The sequence below is a fragment of the Miniopterus natalensis genome, chromosome 8 (assembly GCF_054644295.1).
Source record: "Miniopterus natalensis isolate mMinNat1 chromosome 8, mMinNat1.hap1, whole genome shotgun sequence".
Taxonomy (NCBI): domain Eukaryota; kingdom Metazoa; phylum Chordata; class Mammalia; order Chiroptera; family Miniopteridae; genus Miniopterus; species Miniopterus natalensis.
The window spans coordinates 82,026,075-82,044,069 of record NC_142088.1 but is presented as its reverse complement, the minus strand read 5'-3'; the positions used below and the strand labels follow the sequence as shown (position 1 = coordinate 82,044,069).

The window sequence follows — 17,995 nt, the reverse complement described above, 5'->3', positions numbered from 1 at the left end:
AAATCAGAAAAAGCTTTCTCCACAGTTTTCTGCTCATTTAAGCATTATTTATTATTGCAATTGTGGAAAATCAGAAGTAACCTAAACAGGGCAAATTAGTTATGGTCCATCCAGCCAGAAAACGCGATGCAGCCATTCCCACCAAGTCTGCGGGGCTTGCAGCGTGTGGGCATGCTTACGAGTCACAGGAAAGGACATATGTTGGAGCTATTCAGTATAATTTCAACCAAGAAGGTCTTTTCTTCCAAAAATATCTCGCAATTTTTTTCTGAGAATATTTTTCTGAAATTTTCTAAAATTTTCATAGTGAATATGTATTAATTTCATGGTTATGAAAACTAGTTTTAAAAAATTACTTAGGACATTTAATTAAGTTAGAAAATATACTGTGTCTGGCACATAGCACACACTCAAATTTGTAATGATTAATATTACTATTATTATTAAGGGTTAAATGTTACTTTTGTGTAAATAAAAGTATGCCCCCAGGCCGGCAGTGCTGTCACTTGAGTGACAGGCTCCCAGGCACCACCCCGCTCTGCTCAGTCAGAATCTGCATTTCCTCGTGATCCTCAGGGGGTTCCTGTGCTTTACAGCTGCATAATGAACTCCCACAATTCTGTTTCCAGCTTCTGCTCCTGGTGAATTTTGGTTTGCCTCTTGTACTACTTTGAAGCCAATCCCAGACAAATATTGTTTCATCCGAAAATATTAATTTTTTAAAAAGTTTTGGTCAAAATTGCACACTCGCTCTGCCAGTGAAGTCAGCCGTCTCACTGAGCCGCTGAATCAGACTCTGCGAACCCCTGCTGCAGACAGAAGTAGGGGCAGAGAGCCGCATGGTCAGCCCATGGCCCGGGGCGGGCCGAAACAGAAGGCAACTCGACTGACCGAGAGATCTGTTCACACAAAGGGCGGAAGACCAAGGTGCTCTGCCCCCTTCTCAGGCCCTGAGCCCTGGAGGTGAGAAGGTGAGTCCTGTGAACTTCTCAGCCAGCCTAGGGCCCAGCTCCTGGAGGCCTCTGGTGGCAAGGCCCCTGGCTCCCAGTCTAAGGGGCAGATTGGGAGGGTGTTACCCAGGCAGGCAAAGCCTGAGAGGGGTCAGAGTGAGACAGGCCAGTAAGACAAGTGAAAACTGAGGCAGACAGCTGAACAAACTGACAGAGCAATTTACAGCAGATACAGAAGGTCGCCTCCCTAGAGATAACATCTAGGCCTCAGTTGTATTTCAGCTCCAGACCCAGAAAAGCAGCAAAACCAGGTGGGCAACACCAGGACCAGCTGCAATGACTGACAACCCCCTGCCCTGACGCTGACCAATCAGTGGAGACCAGGACCCTCAAGGAGCACACCTGGAAAAACTGAGGAATATTCTGCTGAAACCCTCCCCTGAGACCTTCCCTAAGGTCCCCTAAGATTCCCGCCTCCAAGAGAGAGAAAAGCCTCAAGACAAAGGACCCAGCGCATGCTCTCCCTCTGGGGAGCAGCCCCGCCATTCCCTTCCCCCCTCCTTTCCCCACTTCTTCCCCCACAGGCAGGCATCTCCTAAGCTGTAAAGGACCCCACGAGACCTGCAGCCAGGGCAGCAGTGGGCAGAGGCGGCTCGTCCTGTTCTGGGGCGACCCTCGACAGACGACCACCAGAGTTTGTGTTTGAATTTTGGAGCCTTTATTAGCTGATCAGCGGCTACATTTGCAGCGTCTCACCCACGTAAGAGCCCAACTGCAGCCCTGACCCTTAGTCTTCCCTCATTCTATACTCAGTAATCACAAAGGCACTGTGGTAAAGGGGTTTCCAAGAATTTGTTAGGTTGTCAGCTTTTGTTACAGGAAACAAGGGGGGACCTTTAGCAACACAAAAGGGACAATTTAAACACAATGTTTTACAATGAGTAATGGGGTTACACTGGGCCGGAGCGTGACTGGTTTGTTCTTTCTATGGGAACTCGGGGAGCAGTCATTATTGGGTTAGCTTGTCTGGCCTTGTCCTGTACAGTAGGGATCTTGTTTTACCTTTACTGTTAGTTCCTTAGGTATATTCTTCTGGCAATGGTGGCCAGGACAGTCCCAGGCTAATCCCCTGAACCTGTCCCCAAGGCCCCTTTCCTCTGACTTCCCAGAGGCCTCAGGCAGCCCAGCCTAGGCTCTCCTGTTGCTTCTTCTGTGATAAGCCTTTTCTTGTATTACTGTCCTCAGCTTTTATAAACGTTCCCTCACAGTCACTTGGACTCATGTTGTGAAATTTTTCCTGCACGAAGTCAAGACCCACACACTACTGTCTGGCCCTAGGCAGACCTGCTGAGGGCCAAGTTCCGTTTCCGGTAACAATAGCACTAGCTACTTGGCACAGAAACCCCAGTCACTTGGAGAAGTGAAAATCACCCCACCACTCTGTCTTCTTTTCCAGGGTCCTGGGTTTCAATTCCAGGGAAGGGATCTCAACCTCTCTGGTTGTAGATTTTCCCAACAGTCTAACAGGAATGAGAATGCCTATTCAGGGGGTTGCTGACAATGTGAAGCGAGATAACCTATGCTATGGGACTTCATTCCAGGGTCTGTTCCAACATCTCCTCAGAAAGGCTGTGACTGGTCTGCCCTCCACCTGAAGCAGGGGTCCCATCACTCCCTTTTCTCTTTCCCTGCAGTGCTTTTCTTCAAAGCTCCTATTACCTGCTGGAAAAACTTGCTTATTTATTGTCTGCCTGTCTGTCTCCCTCTATAAGATGTAAGCCCCTCAAGGCAGGGATTGTCATCCCTTCCATTTTCTGTGGTGTCCCCATGTTAGCATGGTGTGAGGCACACAACTGCACCGCAACAGTACCTCCAATAAGTACGTGAATGAAGAATGAATGAATGAATGAATGAATGAATGAATGAAGACTACTAGAGCACCAAGCAATGTGCCCTGGAGTCAAACTCCCCCCTCCTTCCTCTCACTCTCCCTTCTCTTGGTACCAGGAGGGTCTGTGTCAAAAGCAGAAGCCAGGGGAGGGCTCTCTGGAGCAGGGTCAGGTCCTGGACTGGAGGGGACACATTCTTCCTGGGCCCCAGTGACCTGAGAGCTACCCCCTGGAGCTGCTGTTGCCCTGTCCTCACCTGAGGCCTGCTCTGAGTTGTTCTTGCTGTTTTTTGAGTGAGACCTCAGCATTTGACCACGGCTCCCCCAAATGCCTATGCTAGGTTCCATATCTAAGTGAGCCACCCCATCCTTCCTTGTCTCAGAATCAGTCACTGAAGGTGGGGCAGCCGAGGCCCTGGTCACAGTGGAAGAGCAGGTTCTGAAGGAAGGCAGTCCTGGAAGGGAAGAGGGGCAGCAGGGCCAGATGCCTGAGGGTTCATGTACTTTTGGGGAGGATGCTTGCAGCTGAACGGGAGCCCCTAAATCACAGGTTGGTCTGTGGGAGAGGTTTAGAGAGAGGAGGTGCTCCTCCCGCTACACGATGCTCAGAGGAGGAGCCGGGCCCATCCGCCCAGTCCCAGGACTGTGGAGTCCGCCCCCACCTGATAATGCAGCACTGGTCCCTCTTGTTCCTTCTCATGTTGAAGTAGCAGCTGTTGGCGATGGCGAAGACGTGAGGGGGCAGCTCGCCCATGTGGTGGCTGTGGTACAGCTGCACCTGCTCCCGGGTGTAGAGGGGCAGCACCTGGAACGGGTTCACGGCCACCAGGATGGAGCCTGTGTACGTCTGGGGAAGGGAGCGGGAGGTCAGTGCCCTCCACTCCGAGGCCAGTGCTCCCAGCCCTGACCTCGGCCTTGGGGTGGCTGACTGTCATGGGGAAGGGTCTGATTCTGGCTGGGAAACAAGACACTCAGCTGCTCAGATCCTTCCTGTGGAAAGACAGGGTGTTCACCATGAGTGAGAACTCCGGTGTGGGCGTGTATTCCCAGGAAGATTGCATGAGGTGCTCATGGCGGGAGCTTGCCAGGCTATGGCGTATTTAGAACCTGGATAAAAAGGGGCTGGATGTATGAGGTGGGGGTCACTGTCTCCCACAAGGCCTCCTGAGGCTGGTCAACAATTTCAGCCCCCACTGATCCCTCCTGGGGCACTTGCTCAGGTGCAACCCCCACCTGCCCCGCCTGCCCCTCTGGGGGTGGGACAGGGCAGCCACCTCTGCAAGTCACAGGATCATACCATTAGTTCGTTTTGGGAATAGAGAAGATGAGCTTTCTCGCTGCAGGGACTGTGACAGCCAGACAAAAGAAGACAAGCTAACTGCGTTATCAGACCTAGGAGCTCTAATGCTTATCAGCAGGAGTGGCTCAGAGAGCCCTGTGCCCCCTCCCCACAGGGCCACTTCCTTTTCTTCTCTCAGCCCTCCTCCTGCTCGGGGACCCTGGTCACTCTCCCACTCTTCTGAGCGGTCCAGAAGAGCCACTAGAGCCTCATCTCCCCCACGGCCCTGGAATGCAGGGATTTCCCAGGCCACACCCACTTAGGGCGGGGCTGGTGTCAATTTTGGAATACTACTTGTCCTGGGAAAGTCTGCACTGGAACAGGGATGGGAGCCTTAGGGCTGGGCTGAACCTGCCATCCACCACCAGATCTGGGAAAAGAAACCCCATCAATCCACAAGGCCCTCCTGGCTGTTTCAAGACTCACTTCACAGGAGGCAGGATGACCTTGTGACCCTGTCTCTGCCACATGCCTAGGAAGGGGCCCTGCAGAAAACTGTGCCTGTCCCCATGACCTCTGGTCCACTTGGGCATCGGAGCAGGCCTTCTGCTCAGGGAGGAGGCAGCATCAGTTGAGCACCTACTGTGTGCCAGGCACTGCGCTTGCACACTATTCGGGAGCTTTCTGTGCCCTCCAAAACATTATCACCCTCTTTCAGATTAGGGAGCAGATGGAGAAAGGTTAGGCACCTTGCCCATGTTACACAGGGAGGGCGGGGGAGTGGGGATTGAACCAGGTGTGCCTGGCTGCACACCTCTGGTGCAAGGTGTTTCTCCCCAGCCAGGAGGCCAGCATGTGTGGACAGATCCTCCTGTGGGGAGCCCCACAGGGACATGGGGACTCACATAGATCTTATGCTGCTTGTAGCGGATCAGGAGGTTGTGCACCATGCCTGCCTCATTCAGGTCCCCCAGGCGGATCATGTCGTCCACACCCTGGGCCGAGTTGGGGTGCATGGAGCTGAGGGTACCAAGGTCCTCTACTCGGATCCAGTGTTCCTAGAATGAAGGGCACAGACTCCCCTGAAAGGCAAGCTCTGCATGGGCCAACCCCCTGCACGTCTCCTCCAAATTCTCAACAGATTAGCTGACCTAATGATCCATCTCTGACCAGATCAGTCTGTAGTTAAGGTCAAGGAACACCTGGGACAGCATCAGGTTAGTCTATGGCTGGAGTCAGCACATGCCCAGGGCCAGGTGTCAGTGTACAGCTGGGGGCTAAGGGTGAATTTCAGACCAAGGTCAGAGGAGCTTGTAGCCAGAGGTTACTTTTGGCTGTGATTGGTATTGAGGGCAGGTTGCAGCTGGGAGCCTAACAGATTGTTGGAATAAAAGTATGCAAGTAAAAGTGTTTTTTTAACTGCATAACATCATTTTGCAAATAGAGATGCAATTGTTACCATTCTACTGGCTTACACAGTATGGGCTCCCAGGCCACAGCCTGGCATCTCCTTGGAAGCTGAGCTTCTACACCCTCACCCTGGAGGGCTGCTAAGATCAGCAGAAGGCTGCCGAGGGTTAAGTTTCCTATCTTTCCAGCTCAGCCTCCTTTACTTGGCAAACCAGCTTTCTGCACTCCCTCCTCTCTGCGCAGCCCCTATCCACGTCACTCCTTCCTGCTCCCCTAATTGTCCGAGTTTCCACCTGCATTTTCACTACGAAACAGTCACCTAAACAGACAGGCAACTTCGCCGTGGCAAGACTCCTTACAGGCTGGCCTGCCTCACAGGCCCTCAGTTGGACTTTGGAACTTCTGATACTGGGGAGCAGCACTAGAGAAGGAGAGGGGCTCAGAGCCCTGGGGAGGCTGGGCCCAGCCTCCTGGGAAAGCAAGGCCACTGACCTTGCCCTCGTCATCTTCAACCAAGATCTTGCCAGGCTTTATTTCTTTGACGATGCCCCCAATGGCAATGTTGGTTTCGTTGGCAAAGGTGGGGTTCAGCCACACATGGTCACCCTAGAGGGCAGAGAGAAAACTGCCGTTGGATCCCTGCCCCACCTTCTCTTTCCCCTCAAGACTTACCTTTCCTGGGAGCCATCCCTTCCAACTGAAAGCTCCCAAGGCAGCTGGGTGCTTTCTCCCCTCCATCTTCCTTCTTCTCCCGGCTTTCCATCCCTCCCTCCCTGTCCTGGTCACTCTTGCCAGGATAGTAATGGGAAGTGGTAGCAGACGTGTCTCTGTCTAGCTGGTTCTAAAAGAGGACAAGCCATATTTGCAGGAAGCAGTCTCTCTGTGAGGTAGAAAAAGAGAGTCTTTGCCCTGTGAATGACCTTGTACTACCCAAACCATTGGCTGGGGAGAAGTGAAGACTAAAACCTCACTAGGTTTTTGCTAGCCTGCAACATGTCACTGACCCACACTGACCTCCTTGTGATCACAAAGCTCACCCTATTCAAAGAAGAGTAAACCCAAAGGGACCAGCAGGGGCCTACATGCAAGGAATCTGAAATGTGAAAGGAGGAATGGAGCAGGCGGCTAGCCCCAGGAGAAACAAACAGAACTGCCACAGGGCAGTGCAAAGTTGTCGCCAAGTATTTCATCGCGACTTCCAAAAACTGATTGAAGTGCAGAGAAGAAGCAAAAAAGAGGTGGTGAGACCGTTGGAAGGTAACACTTTAGCCGGCAGCTCATGTAAGAGACGGGGGAAAGCAATAAACACAGGTCAGAAATGACAGCAAAACTGGGAACAACAGCGGGGGAACAGAACAGCACTGCTAAAAGCATGAAAACATAGACGACAATGTAAACAACCCGATGAAAGGAGCCACTGTAAGATGGAGCTGGCGCTGCCAGGCCAAAGGAACTGACTTGCACACCTTACTCCTCAGGCCTCTGTGATGCTAAAACAGGGCAAAACAACCTGTGGACTGGGCCTAAAGCAACCCGTATTCCAAAGAACTGTTTGCAAGGATAACAAGAGAGCAGATATGATGACTCCCAGAGTGAAAATTTAAAACAAAACAATCTTTAGAATTAGCATCACCATGTTATGTTCTCTGCACCGATAGAAATGCCTTCCTTCTACTGATGTCATTGTTTCCCTTCCCATTCTCATAAACACCCCCTGCTTTTGTCTTATAATCGGAAAACTATTTGGGCTTCTGCCTGAATCAGTGCTTCCCAAATCACTATTCTCTGATCTCAAATAAATGCTTCTTTCCTCTCACTTTGGCCTTTTATTTTTAGGTTAACAACAGGAAAGAGAAAAGTGAGCAAAAGGACATAGAAATTTAAAAAGATTAGAATCAGGAAGAAAAGAATAGATATGGAGGACAGGCAAAAATACAAATAATTGGAAAGCCTAAAGAAGAAAACTAGAAAAAAAAGGGAAAGATTATTTAAAGATATAATTTAAAACAACTTTCCAGAAATTAAAGAAGCCTTGAATCTACAGATTGAAAGCACACCAGGAAACAATGACAAAGAGAAATCAACTCCAGGACATACACCAGTAAAGGTTATTTGACTTCAGAAACAAAGAAATAATTTGGGGGGAGGGGTAGGCAGACAAAAAGATCAGTTCACTTATAAGGAGAAAATTTAGGACAAATTCAAATCCTGCATGAGGGCCGAACGACTGCTAAAAGCTCTCAGGAAAAAGCAATCCACCTATTAGAATGGCTACTGTCAAAAGAACAGAAAACAACAAGTGCTGGTGAGGATATGGAGGAACTGGAACCCTTGTGCTCTGTTGGGGGGATGTAAATTGGTGCAGTTACTGGGGCACACAGTATGGAGGCTCCTTAGATAATTAAAAATAGAACTACCAATCCCACTTATGATCCAGCAATCCCACTTCTGGGTATTTATCCAAAAGATTTCACAGCAGGATCTCAACTTAATATTTGTACCCCCATGTTCACTGTGGCATTATTCACAATAGCCAATGAATGAGAGCAACCCACACGTCCACTGACAGATGAACAGATAAAACCAAGTGTAGTATATGCATATAATGGAATATCATGCAGCCTTAAAAAAGAAGGAATTCTGTCATAAGCTACAGTGTGGGTGGATCTCAAGAACATTATGCTAAGCAAAATAAGCCAGTCACAAAAAGAAAAATACTGTATGAAGTATTTTTCCACTCATATGAAGCACTTAAAGTCGTCAAAATCGTAGAAACTAAAGTAGATAGGGCTGAAGGAGAAGGGACAAAAGTGTTCAATGGGTATAGAGGTTCAGTTTTGCGAGATGAAGTTATCAGGTCTGTTGCACAACAATGCGAATATACTTAACACAACTGAACCTTATGCTTAAAATGGCTAAGATATTAAATTTGATATTATGTGTTTTTATCACAATAGAAAAAAGCAATTTAATAAATTTTTACCCAAACTGTCATTCCAGTACAAAGGTAACAAACATTTTTGAAGATACAGTATTATTCCCATAAGCCTTCTGGAAAAAACAAATAGGGGATAAACTTCAATGAACAATATAAAAGATGAAAATTAGATCCATGTCAACACACATGGTCAGGAAGTTTCAAAAATACTTGGGACAAAGAGAAGAGCATAAAAGGTTTCAGAGAGAAAAACCCCACAAGTTTTATACAAAGGCTCAAGAATTAGAATAGTTCCAGATTTCTCAACCACAATGCCTGAAGACAACGTGGAACAAATATCTTCAAAATCCTCAGGGAAAATTATATCCAGAATGGAATCTTATGCCCATCTAACCTCAAATGAAATTGAACATGTTTTCAGACATGCAAATTGTTAACAATCATTTACCTCCAATGTATCCCTTCCTCAGGAAGCAATTATAGGACTTGCTAGATCAAAACGGGGAATAAACCAAGAGAAAGAAAGACCTCTGGTCCAGGAAAAGGGATTAAGTGAAAAAGGGAGAAGAAGAGGTGTTCAGGTAGCTTGAAGGACATCCCAAGATGACAGGTGTGCCTCAGAAACAGAAGATACCAGTCTGGATACTGCAGGTCAGCAACTCTGGGAGAGATTTCTTCCTGAGGATGAAACTGATTGAACTCCCAATGAATCAGAACATTTTGAAAGGAAATGAACATATCTGGGAGAAAGTTGGGGTAAAAAGTTGTGATAAATATATAGAAAACTAAGCAGATGAGGGGAAGCAGATTATGAAGTCTAGCAAAGGAAAGAACAGGCACTTAGAGTGTGCTGCACGGCTCAGCTGAGAGTAGCATTTACTTAGGTGAAACAAGTAAATTCTGTTGCAGATTGGATCAAAGCTAGGGCTTAGCAAGCTCTGGAAGATGGAGAGGCACATGGTACATATGTGGGTGCAGGGGTGGGAGTCATGGGAGAGAAGCTAAAGCCCTTTTTACACAGTGGGAAGTCAATAAGAAATGATGCCTGAAACCAAAAACCCAAGTAGCACTGTAGCATGTTCCTTAGAGACAGAAAGGGAAAGACCAAAGAATCAACCTGAAGGGTTGACTGTGCTCAGATCTGGGAAGAGGAAGTGGGGGGCTGATTCTTTAAACTGGGTGCCTATACAACTTTATAGAAATAAAAGCTAAATTAACAAGAACAGCAAGGAACAATTGCTACAGAATGCAGAAGACCAGCATGAGAAACAGACGCTGCTCAGCGAACTAATTAAATAACATCAGAACCTCTGAGTCTTAGGAGGAGCTTTCTTAAACAAGAGGAAATTCCAGTGTGAATAGTTGCAGTGTGCAAAATCACCAAAGCAAGGTGAAAGTCACAGACACAGATAAACAGAAAGACCACTTGTAATCCAGACTGAGCAATGAGATGTCAATCAGACGTGACCTGCAAGAATAAATAACAGAGTTGGAACATGACTTTTGTTCACTCCATTTGGACAAAGCTCTACTAGGAAATAATGAGAGGGCAACCAGCAGAAAACAGAGCATCTTCATGAACTCTACCGGCAGAAGAAGGTGACTATGCAGAAGCAGCCCAATCAAGAAAGGAGCGAATGAGAAGAGAACAGGCAAACAAAGTAAAAGTCCTACATTGAAATTCAAGAAATAGAGGCCGAGGTACAGAAATCAGAGAGCTCTAAATAGCCTTCACTGCTCTTCGATAAGAAATGCCTGACAACAGCTGCAGCCTGAGCTGCAGGAAGAGCTGTTGCGGGAGAGAAGGTGGGAGTCCTCCAGCCTAGACAGAAATCACCACAGGAAACCCAAAGACCTGACGTCATGAACAACTCACTTCTGGGAGACCTGTTCCTCGGGTGCTCTCACTCTACCGTGTCCCAAGATGTGCAGGCTCTTTTGGCCCACTTGCCGAAACGGGCCCTGCGCCCACCGGCCCTGTCTTCCTCTTCCTGTAGAAGAGATGGGCCTAGAGACAGCATTGCAGCTACAGGCGGGGCATGGAGGCACCTCCATCAGAGGCCTCTCTGGTCTAAGCCCTCACACAGGTCCATCAGCCGACCCAGGGAGGCCTGGCCCCTCCACAGGACATACAGCATGGTAACTGCTGGTGGTGAGGGCCCTGTCCCCGCCCCCGCCTCCTCCGTGCCTGGTCGCTGGATCTCCCCACCCCCATCCCATCTGTTAAGGCAAGTTTTTTGTTGGCTTTTTAAAAAATTTTTTGTAAGAGTTTATTTGAGCCAAACTGAGGAAGCAATATTTCAAATGCCCTGGAGAGTAAGTTTGTTAGGGCATGTTTGACTGCGGATAGGAATGAAGGATTTGCCATCAAGCCCAACAAGTGTTTATGGCTTCATGGGTTGGGGATTGTACCAATCTAACAGGCACTTTGAATTTCAAGCTACTTCCCTCTGGTCTTGTACATTGAAGGGTCCCCAGTCCCTCTGCACCACAGGTATGTAAACATTCATAGTTCTCATTTGGGGGTTTTATTAAAGTGACTAAAACCCAGACAACCCATTTATTTGACAGCTGGTGAAACTAAGGTCTAGAGAATGGAGAGGCATGACTAGGTTACACAGCAAGCGAATGGCAAAGCCCTCATACTTGTGAAGCATGCAAATCAATATTCTCCAACTCAAATCCTATTTTAATTATACTAGCAGAGTTCACTGGCCTAGGGTGTCCACTGCTAATTGCTTTAAAAAAATAAACTCTTTCCACGATGTAGTTATTCAATATGCTTGAATTTTCTTAATAATAGAGATTAAGTAAATAATAAAGCCTGTCAGGGACTGAAATGCATCACCCCAAAATTGATATGCTGAAGCCTTAACTGCTAATGTGACTGTATTTGGACATAGGGCCTTTAAGGAGGTAATTAAAGTTAAATGAGGTCAAAAGGGTAGGGCCCTCATCCAGTAGAATTGATGTCCTTATAAGTAGAGGAAGAGACACCAGATCTCTCTCCCTCTCCTCCTCCTCTCTCTCTCTTTGTGAGCACAGAGAAGGAAGGCCATGTGAAGACACAGTGAAAAGGTGGGCATCTGTGAGCCAGGTAGAGAGGTCTCACCTGACACCAACCCTGAGGGCATCCTGATCTTCGACCTCCAGCTTATTGTGAGGAACGAATTTCTGTTATTTAAGCCCTCCCTTCTGTGGTATTTTGTTACGGCCATCTGAACAGACTAATAGAAAACCTCTTTTCAGTCTGACAGACCTGGGTTCCAATCCCTATCCTACATTCCATGAGCTATATGGCCTTGGGCATGTCACTTAACCTCTCTGAGCTTCAGTTTCCTCATCTGTTGAAAGCAGTGATTTCTCAGGGCTGCTGTAAAGATGGCATGTAACATGGGTAAGGAGCCCAAATAGTGTTAAGAGTACAGCAGGCACAGATAGAGGATACGCCAGTCATAAGCTCAGCAAGGTTTTGCCTTCTAGCCAGCAATCATTTGGGCCCTCTGAAGGAGGCACTTTCAATCTTAGAAGACAGAGCAGGATATAATTGCAATTGAGAGTGATATGTCCTCAAGAGCTATCTTCCTAAACTCTGCTTGAAGTTAGTCACGTTGCCAGCGGGACCCTTGGAGCTAAAGCATTCCTGTGTGAAATAAGCCTGGCGTTGCCTTCACACCTGGTGCCAAATTCTAATGTTTACAATTGAGTTACAGAAAGCCCTTGCAACCTGAATCTGTAGACCACATGTGTTCTCTCTCTAGCCAGAAACAACCTCTCTCTGTAATTGAAAAAAATCAACCCTGGCCATCCATCCTGTGACTCAGACACTTTGAGGGTTCAGTTGCAGGAGCCCTGCTTGGGGGTGCTGCCCCCGTCTCAGGAGTGCAGACCTAGCAGCCAGGAGATGATGGCCACTTTGTGCCTTTGCATTCGGGAAGAGAACACTTGGATCATTTTCTTATCAAAGAGGACATTGCAGCACTATCTGGCCTTCCTGGGTTTGGGCTAGAATTCTGGAGGGCAGGGAAGAATGCCTAGGCTGGTTTGGGGGCTCTCCTCTGGGCTCCCCCAGCCCACCCAGGTTACCTAAAAGCCTGTCACCCCACCACTACCCCAAGGCAGGGCAGTGTCTAAGTGTCATCTTAACAGTAAATGCATGGCTCAGATACTCTCTTCTCACTTGGAGCATCTCCCGGCCACTGGACACAGCAGGCAGGCGACAGATGCTCGCTGAGTTGAAGGCCCAATGTTTATTCCCACCCTCTCTGCATGTTTTAAATCTGAATATAAGTGAGGGATTACTGAGCACATGTGGCCCCCTACTGAGGCCCAGAGGCTGGCCAAATTGGTTTTCTTTAGGTAATATAATCTATCCTGTTTCTTAAACTCCACCTCTCTGGTGTTTCCTTGTAGGGTCTCATTGCCTCTCTCTTCTTTCCTTGGGAGTAATTTGACAGTCTTTTGGAGCTGCCACAAACCATCCGGAGACGGAGGAGATGCAATTCTTACCTGCCTGAAGACCGACATCCTGAGACAGCTGCTCCTCGAGCCTGTGTGCAGAGAGAAAGCAGATCATCAGTCCTCATGGCCCTGACAAGCCCCTGGAGGGTTGAGTGTGCTCTTCAGCAAGAGTGCCTGGCCTGGGGCCTGGCTCAAGAAATGACTTGAATAAATGAATAAGTCACTGTCCCACCAAATGTAAGAAGACACTTTCTTGATTTCTTTCATCCTATCTCATCTTTACTGAATGTTTATTTTGCACTCAGCCCTGGCCTCAATGTAGGGAGTGGGGGTGGCTCTGAACATACTTAAGACACTATCCCTATCACCCAGAAGCACAAATTTTGTCTCTCAGACACCCATGAAAACTAGCCTCACCGTACACCATGAGAGCTCCAAGATGAGCAGTCATCCTAGCTACAGACACATGACATCTTTATCTAATCCTCACAGCACCCCAAAACACAGGTGCTCCCATTTCACACATGGGGCTTGACAAAGGAAGGTGGCCCCGTTGGTTGTCAGCTGGGAATCCAACCCAGACCTGCCCCCTTCACACCTGGGGAGGGCCTGGTTAGCTTCGAGCAAGCAGAGGCTGGGGGTCACAGCCCTGACATGAAGGAGGAGCCGAGCCCTGCCCTGCCTGGAGCCCGGGCTCCTTGCCCTTGTCACATCACACGGAGCAGCTAAGCAGTGTTTTTTCTCAGCAAGCTCCCTGCATCTAGCACAGACCCCCTCCAGGGAGACCCAAGAGATGTCTGTTAATGAAACTGGATGAAGTCCTTAGAGACAATGGCTCTGACAGGTGGGTCAGGACTCACAGTGGGAGGAGGGAAGGGCATTCTCCTAGGAAAGGGCAGCTTCAGGGAAGGCGAAGGGTCAGCAGCACGTTGGGCCGAGCAGACTGAGTGGGAGGTAAGGACAGCGTGAGTGTAGGCGGCCCCTGAATGTGGCCAAGTCTTTTTGCCGCTCTGTTCTATTGGACGAAGAATTTTCTTATTCCAATTTTTATTTAGTGCATAAAAGCATTTGTATGTTTAATGACAATATAAACTTACATTTTCTTCCCTAACCCCAAAGGAACATGTTTTCTCTTCCCCAAGTCCTGTCCACACTCTTGTCCCCTGGGGACAGAGGGGAAGAAAGAGCCTGCAGCACAGTCCGAGAACCTGGAAAGGGCGCCCTGGGGATGCTGCAGCCCAGCCCCCAGGAGGCTCAGTGTCTGGGCCTCCCAGCCCCGGTGCTGTCCCTGTGTGAGGGTGTGTCCACAGGGGCCTGGGAGAGCGGGGCTTTCCACTCACTAGCTGCAGGAACCAGAGCAGGTCCTGCAACTGATTTAGCCTGCTCCTTCCTGAAATGGGACCGCTTGGGTTCGTAAGGTCACTGTGAGGTCAGAGACACACCCGGGACTCCTGAAATGTTTGTTCGTGCCCTCAGGCCTTCCCCAGGAAGCACTCCTTAGGTCCCTGAGGAGCTATGTCCAGGCAGGAGACTGCTGACAGGGTCCCCCAGGTTCCCTCTCTTCTGTCCTAGGAGAAGAGGTCTAGGTGACTGCCCACCACTGTCAACATGGACCCAGGCAGGTAAGGCTTTTACTAGGGGCGAATGGGACAAACTGCAGTAACAGCTGCCCTGGGGGAGACCGTGCCAGATACGCTGCTGTGTGAAGAAACGTTGCTGTCCCCATCTACAGGGGTGAGAGCTGCTGAGACTTCACAAATCTGTCCGTCTAGTAAGTGAAGAAGGGGACCCTCCGGCTCAGCTCTGAGATCCATGCTCTGCCCCACTGCCCCTGCTCTAGGGGAGTTTAGAGTCTGAAAGTGCGAAGACGCCCTTAACCAAACCCTGGCTCCCAGGCAGCTTTTGTAGAGGGGAGGCTGGTCCGCTTTCCCACTGCACATAACCCAGGGAGGGGGTGGGTAGGAAAGACTCAGAGCGCATCGTTCTGCCTCTGGCTCCCCATTGCCGCTCCGGTTCCTCACTTCTCCGCACCAGGTAGAAATCTGAGGCCTATCCATGGCTCCTGGCTCTGTCTTCCTCTGTCACCCATGGCACCTGACCTCCATATACACCATGTCACCCCTCTCCAGACACCAGGGTCTGCCTCACAGGTGCCCCCTGCCAGTCCTGTTCTCCCTGGGGGGGAGTGACCTGCCACACATCCTAGACTCTCACTACTCTGACCCCCAGGCTCCAGTGATCTCTACTCCCCCATGACTGGCTCTGGTCTTGCTGTGTCCCAGGCTGCTCTACACCTGAAGCCATCTCCGTAGGCTGCCCCTCTCCAGCCACACCCAGTCAGCACCACATCCTACCCCCATGAGCAACTGTTCCCTCATTTCATCATGACCCTTAGGCCCCTGTTTCTCTTTTGTCTAGCAGTTTGCATTCTAGCTTAATTTCTATCCCAACCAGTGGTTTTACAAATACCCATAAACAAAATAAACACAAAATTTACAATAATTCACACACTGTGTGGACCCTTTGGTCCACCACTCTCTTGTGAACAAAGTTCCAGCCCCAAGCTTAACACGGTCAAGAATGGGTCATATCCCCGCCAAAACAAGAGCCAGGGCAGTTTCATGGCCTGCACCTCCCCTGGAACTTTAGAAATGACCTCTAAGGGACCCTTATGTGGGCCCTGCTGAGCAATAACCAAACCAAGCAAAACCGAAAAAAAAACCCTACTTCAAAGTTTCCTCTCACCATTCACTCTGCAAAACATCTTGATCTGCATCACTGAAAAAAGGGAAAGCACATTCAGCTTCCAGCTCTGTTGCTCCCTGCCTCTCCCATACTTGTGAGCACTTACGGGTATGCCCAGGGGAAGGGACCCCTGGCACCCAACAGTCACCCTTCCAGCTCTGCCTTCCCTGACTTTCTCCATCAGGGCCTGTGCTTTATCAGTTACTGTGGTGATTAAAACAAATCTACAAATTGTTCAACCACCACCCTTCAAAAAGGATGGAGGCTCATTCTCCCACCTCGAGTGTGGACTTAGTGATCCACTTCTCACAAATGTAATCGGGTGGAAGTGATGAAGTACACCTTCTAGGACTAGTGCATCAAAGGCTTTGTGGCTTCCTCCTTGCTCTCTCTAAGACCACTTGGCCTGGGGAACCTTGCTGCCATGTCATGAGGACTCAAGCAGCCCTAAGCAAGGGCACATGTGGTGAGAAACTGAGGTCTCCAGTCAACAGGTGGTGATCTTGGAGGTAGATCTTCTAGCCCCAGTTGAGGTCTCATCACCATGGTCCCACCCAACATCCTGACTGAAATTTTGTTATGGTCTGAATTTTATTCCCCCAAACTCATATTGATATCCTAATCCTGGTTCCTCAGAATGGGATTGTATTTTGAGGTAAAGCCTTTAAAGAGGTGATGAAGTTAAAACAAAGCTGTTAGGGTGGGCCCTAATCCAATATAATTGGTGTCCTTGTAAGAAGAGGAAGAGATACCAGAGGTGTGCATGCATAGAGGGATGATCATATGAGCACCAGGCAGCAAGAAGGCTGCTGTCTGAAAGCCAAGGAGAGAGGCCTCAATAAAAAACAACCTTCCCAGCACCTTGGTCTTGGACTTCCAGCTCCAGCATTGTGAGAACATAAATTTCTGTTGTTTAAGCTACCTAGTCTGTGGCATTTTGTTATGGCAGCCCAAGCAAACTAATACAAATCTCATGAGGGTCCTTGGCCCAGAAATGCCCAGGTAAGCTACTCTTAGATTTCTGACCCTCAGAAACTGTGTTAGATAATAAATATTTGTAGTTCAAGCTGCAAAATTTTGGAATAATTTCTTATGCAGCAATATAACTAATACACCTCTCACATCTTCATTCATTCTTACTCTCCTGGACTTTTAGCCCTGCATAGAGATAAACTCAGGCCTGGTCCACCTGAAAATGGATTTTTTTGACCTCATGACACCTTCCAGCTATTGCCCTCCTCTTGTTTTTGCTCCACAGCTGAGCTGCTTGAAAAATTGCTCCAAGATCCAAGATGGTGGCAGATTAGGTGGAAGCTACACTAACCCCCTCCCAGGACCAAACTGGAATTACAACTAAATTATAGAAAAATCATCCTCAATAACCAGTTAAAGAGAAGCCTTATAACCAAGAATTTACAGAAGCCACATTGAGACTGGTAGGAAGGGCAGAGATGCCTTCCTACCAGTTGGCCAGTTCCCACAGGCAGCAGCTGAAGTTCAGGAGGGTTATCTCAGCTGAGAGGAGTTCCTCCTGAAAAGGGTGGGGCCTAAACCCCAAGCTGGCTCTCCAGCCCAGTGCACCAGAGCCAGAAAAAGGCAGCCACATAACATCCAGCTGTGAAAAGAAATCGGGTTTCTGTCTTGGGAGAGATGGCTAGAGACACAGGCACACTCTTAAAGGGCCAATGCACAAAATTAATTTCATAGCTACTCACCCTGGGCTTTGGAAGAGTGAGGGTAGAGTGGACTAGAGTCACATGAGAGGAGTCTGGGGTTTGTGGCTCTGGGGAGACAGCTGAAGGGTCAGCCGCTAGGACCCCTGTGCTGAGTCACTTCCCCACACCGCAGATGCCATCTTTCTCAGGCAGAGCACTCCCCTCCGTGTGGCATCAGCCTGGGGGAAAACTATAGCCCCGCCTTTAGAATCCCTCTCACCCCACCCTGTGGCATTTACACCCTGCTGAGAAGTATAGCCAGAGGCTCTTTCAATAACGGAGCCTAACAGGCAGCCAGCATGTGAAGGGAGGCAGAGCCAGATCTCTGGGTGTTTTGGGTCTTTTGCTGACCTGCCCCTGGGTCCAGTGCTGGTAAAAGCTAGCCTGGTGCATAGCTTGGTCATTCCTGCATGCACCCAGGCCCAGTAGAGGCAGCCACAAACTGTGGATCACTGATACCTCCAAACAGGTTGCCCAGGGCCAGCCACAGGCAGCATATGACATGGACCTGAATCAGAGTCCCTTCCAAGAGGTCCAGAACAAATATACCCAGTGGCCAACTTCAGATGATAGCACAGCAGAACCCAATAAGCTTCACAAGAAGCATAT

General features: G+C 48.8%; 1 protein-coding gene across 1 annotated transcript in view; it reads right to left on the bottom strand.

The window, feature by feature from the left end:
* Nucleotides 1–12,992, bottom strand: part of MYO7B (myosin VIIB) — an 89,063-nt gene extending 76,071 nt beyond the window's left edge. Inside the window, exons 1-4 of the mRNA XM_087819403.1 lie at nucleotides 12,975–12,992; nucleotides 6,020–6,133; nucleotides 5,023–5,175; nucleotides 3,501–3,685 (exon numbers count right to left, since the gene is read on the bottom strand). Of these exons, the coding sequence (XP_087675529.1) occupies nucleotides 3,501–3,685; nucleotides 5,023–5,175; nucleotides 6,020–6,133; nucleotides 12,975–12,992 (470 nt within the window). The remainder of the gene's footprint in view (nucleotides 1–3,500; nucleotides 3,686–5,022; nucleotides 5,176–6,019; nucleotides 6,134–12,974) is intronic.
* Nucleotides 12,993–17,995: the final 5,003 nt, after the last annotated feature.